General features: G+C 40.9%; 1 protein-coding gene across 1 annotated transcript in view; it reads left to right on the top strand.

The window, feature by feature from the left end:
• The window catches only part of PTGFR (prostaglandin F receptor (FP)), a 38,890-nt gene extending 35,840 nt beyond the window's left edge, over window positions 1-3,050 (top strand). The window contains exon 2 of the mRNA XM_015416464.1: window positions 2,710-3,050. Coding sequence (XP_015271950.1) covers window positions 2,710-3,015 — 306 coding nt within the window. The 3' untranslated portion in view covers window positions 3,016-3,050. The remainder of the gene's footprint in view (window positions 1-2,709) is intronic.
• The last annotated feature ends 211 nt before the right edge of the window (window positions 3,051-3,261 follow it).

Here is a 3,261-nt window from a genome sequence, read left to right as displayed (position 1 = left end):
GGGGGAGTCTGAGGTGCAGAATGAAGTCCATTCAGCTTCCATATGCAAATGACCTCAGAGAAGAGTGGCCTAGGCTGCAGTGGGTGGGACAGAACTCAAGCAATGCAAGCTAGTGAATAGGGACAGCTTCTGAGTGACATATCAGGGAGCCAACTGATTTTGCCGGGCATAGAACTTTGCCACCCCAACTGGCCTTTATATTTATAGAGAGATTATACATCTTATAGTGTATATTCAAATTATTTGTATTGTCATTCAGTTTTCAATTCCTGTTGCATTGTTCATTTGATGTCCTGTACTGTACGATTACATTTTGAAAAATCTTTCTGTAGTCTATAAACCTTGAGTTTTGGTTAGAAAGGTGGGCTATAAATAGGCAAATAAATAAATGTAGTGTTAATGGGATATTTCACATTGTCATTTTTTCTGTAATTTCTTGCCAGTTAGATCTCATACTGAGAGTAAACTGAATGAAACATGAATAATGTTCTGTTGGAAGAGGTACAGAATTTTGATACTAGTCTCACTGAGATACATGTCTAGTTTCTGTAGATATATGAAGGCATTGTAGTTGGGACTCACTTTCCCCACAGCAGCAGCAATAAAATTGTTCAAGCACTACAGGACCCAATTTTGATTGGTTCCATAGTGCCAGCTGAGGAGGGGGCATTATTCTCTCCCCCACACCATTTTCCCAAGCTGAAACGATTCCAGTGGGACATCCTGCTGTGCAGCTGCACATGCATGTAAAGCATGTTGGTCATTATTAGTTTGCTCTATGTAAAGTCCCATACAGGCCAATAGCCATGGTGGTGCAAAAGGGGGCGGTGCCCAATCAATAATTTGTCAGGCCCTTCCAATCAGCATTACAGGTTGGCATGAAATCTATCACATGTCTTTCAGGTGGAAGTTTTCTTTGTAAAAAAGGAAGGGGTTGAGGTAAAAAGTGTGAATCCTGTCATAAATCTTCCAAGCAGGGGTCGTTTCGTAGAAAAAGAGCGAGGGGAACTCATTAGCATAACTCATTAGCATATGCCACACACCCTGACATCACCAGAAATGTGTCATAAGGCCACACCCCCTGACATCACTGGAAGTGTGTCATAAGGCCACACACACCGCCCCCAACGATCCTGGCCACCACCGCTGGCCTTGCAGTTCCACTGCCGAGCCCCATGAGGGGCCCGGCGGTGGACCTGCAAGGCCGGCGGGAGTGCAAGGAAGCCCCACGAAGGCCCTCTCTGGCCCCAGGCTGGCTGGGGTGGGAAGAGGCAGGGAGGAAGCAACTTACCCTCCCTCTTCTCCTGCCTCCTCCTGGCTGAATGAGGGCCGGAAGCGGGGTGGCCGGAAGCGGGGGTTGGGGCTTCGTTATGTGCCCCGCTCCCCATACCTCACCCGGGGGAACTGCGATCCTCCGCGATCCCCCCCGAAATGACCTCTGCTTCCAAGGGAGAATTCTCTATGTAATTGGCTAAAACAGAATTAGCAGTTAGCAGGGCTGAAGAGTCCTGATTTTAAAAGCCTGCAGGGGTGCTGGGTGGCACCGTTTGAAGCCTTGAGTTAGTAATTTACAGAGAAAAAAAGGTTGAGTTTCAGGTTTCAGTAACTGGAAGAAGGCTCTCACACTTCATTAATTGTGCAAACTATGTAAAACAGTTGCTTGGGAGGGAATTTTTATATGAGCAGGACTGTGGTTGTTGCCACAGTGTACACTATATATTATGGATTTGTTGTATGTTCTATCATAGTCTTACAGCATTGTTTTCATTTTTTGTAATTTCATTTTCTGCATTGCTTGACATAGCATGTTTGATACTTTTTTTTTGCATTTTTGTACACCTAGTCCTATTGCATTTTTATTAGATCTCATGCTGTTTGATTACAATATTCTATACCATGTAATCCACTTTGAGAAGTAGAAAATTGGTAAATAACTAATACAGTATAAAGAATAAATAAATAATGATGGACTGACTCCCCCTCCCCGAATAAAAATATTCTGGCTACAGGCTTGGTCCCATATTACAACATAAAGTAAAAGGCTTCCTTTAGAAAGGATTCCATAGAGGCACGGAAGGACTTAGCCAATTTTAGGTGGGTCTCTGATCTCACAGAAGAGTATACCCAGTGAATGCAGAGTTATAAAAGTAGGTTTGGAGACAAAGCTCTTTATTCTGGCATGCTGCTCAGGGATTCCCCAGTTTTCTGCGAATTCCTAGGCAATCTTCTGCAAATCTGCTTAATACTCCTATTGACTTTCTCTCCTTCACCATTACCCTCCTGCTCTTTCCATTAACTTGCAGGCACATTTAGCTGCTTCTTAGAATATAACACATTAAAAATAATAAAATGATTTCTCTGATCTTTACTTTTTCATGTCTTTGTTGGATCAAGCACAAGATAGTAACTTTGCAGACTGCCCTCCCCTTATTCTATTTAATTAGTTGGTTTATAAATATTCAATAGATTATCTTACCATGGATACAAATTCTTATGAAGTCTTTAGGACAATACATTTCTAAAAGAGCAACCCTAAACAGGTCTCGTCAGAATCCCACTATTTAATGGAGCTCACTCCAAGGAAATTTTTTAAAAGATTGCACTGTTATTTCCATATCTAGGGTAATTTTCAAATCATCATTCCAGTGTTTAAGATACTATGCTGTGATGTTGTATTTGATGCATAACGAAACTTGTTTCATTTTGTAGGTGACCATGGCCAGTATTGGAATAAATGAAAATCATTCCCGGGAATCCTGTGAAACAATACTTTTTGCTCTTCGAATGGCAACATGGAATCAAATTTTAGATCCATGGGTATATATTCTTCTAAGAAAAGCTGTTCTTAAAAAACTCTTCAAGATTGCTAGGAGATGTTGTGGTGTGCATCTCATTAACTTTCATATGTGGGAACTCAGCTCCATTAAAAATTCTTTAAGAATCGCAGCAATTTCTGATTCACCAGTTACTTCCAAGCAAATGAATCAGCAGCCACTCAGTTCAACAGGGCAATAAAATGTATTACAGAGATTGGTGAAATGATCATGAAGCACCCCAGTATTTGATAGCATGTGAGTGATCTGGTATTTTCTGGTTTTTCCCCAAAACAAGAATTTGGTTTCTTTTCTCATTGTTTACCAGTCTGGAGTTGTTATTACAAGATAGTGATCTTACAAATATACTTTTTAAAGGAGATAGTTTATGTAATTCTCTCTTTCAAGTTGTGGTGTGAAAGAACTACATTACAGAATGGAAAAACAT

The sequence above is a fragment of the Gekko japonicus genome, unplaced genomic scaffold (assembly GCF_001447785.1).
Source record: "Gekko japonicus isolate JY-2015 unplaced genomic scaffold, Gekko_japonicus_V1.1 scaffold2149, whole genome shotgun sequence".
NCBI lineage: Eukaryota > Metazoa > Chordata > Lepidosauria > Squamata > Gekkonidae > Gekko > Gekko japonicus.
The sequence above is the reverse complement of the archived record's forward strand: the minus strand, read 5'-3'. Positions and strand labels throughout refer to the sequence as shown.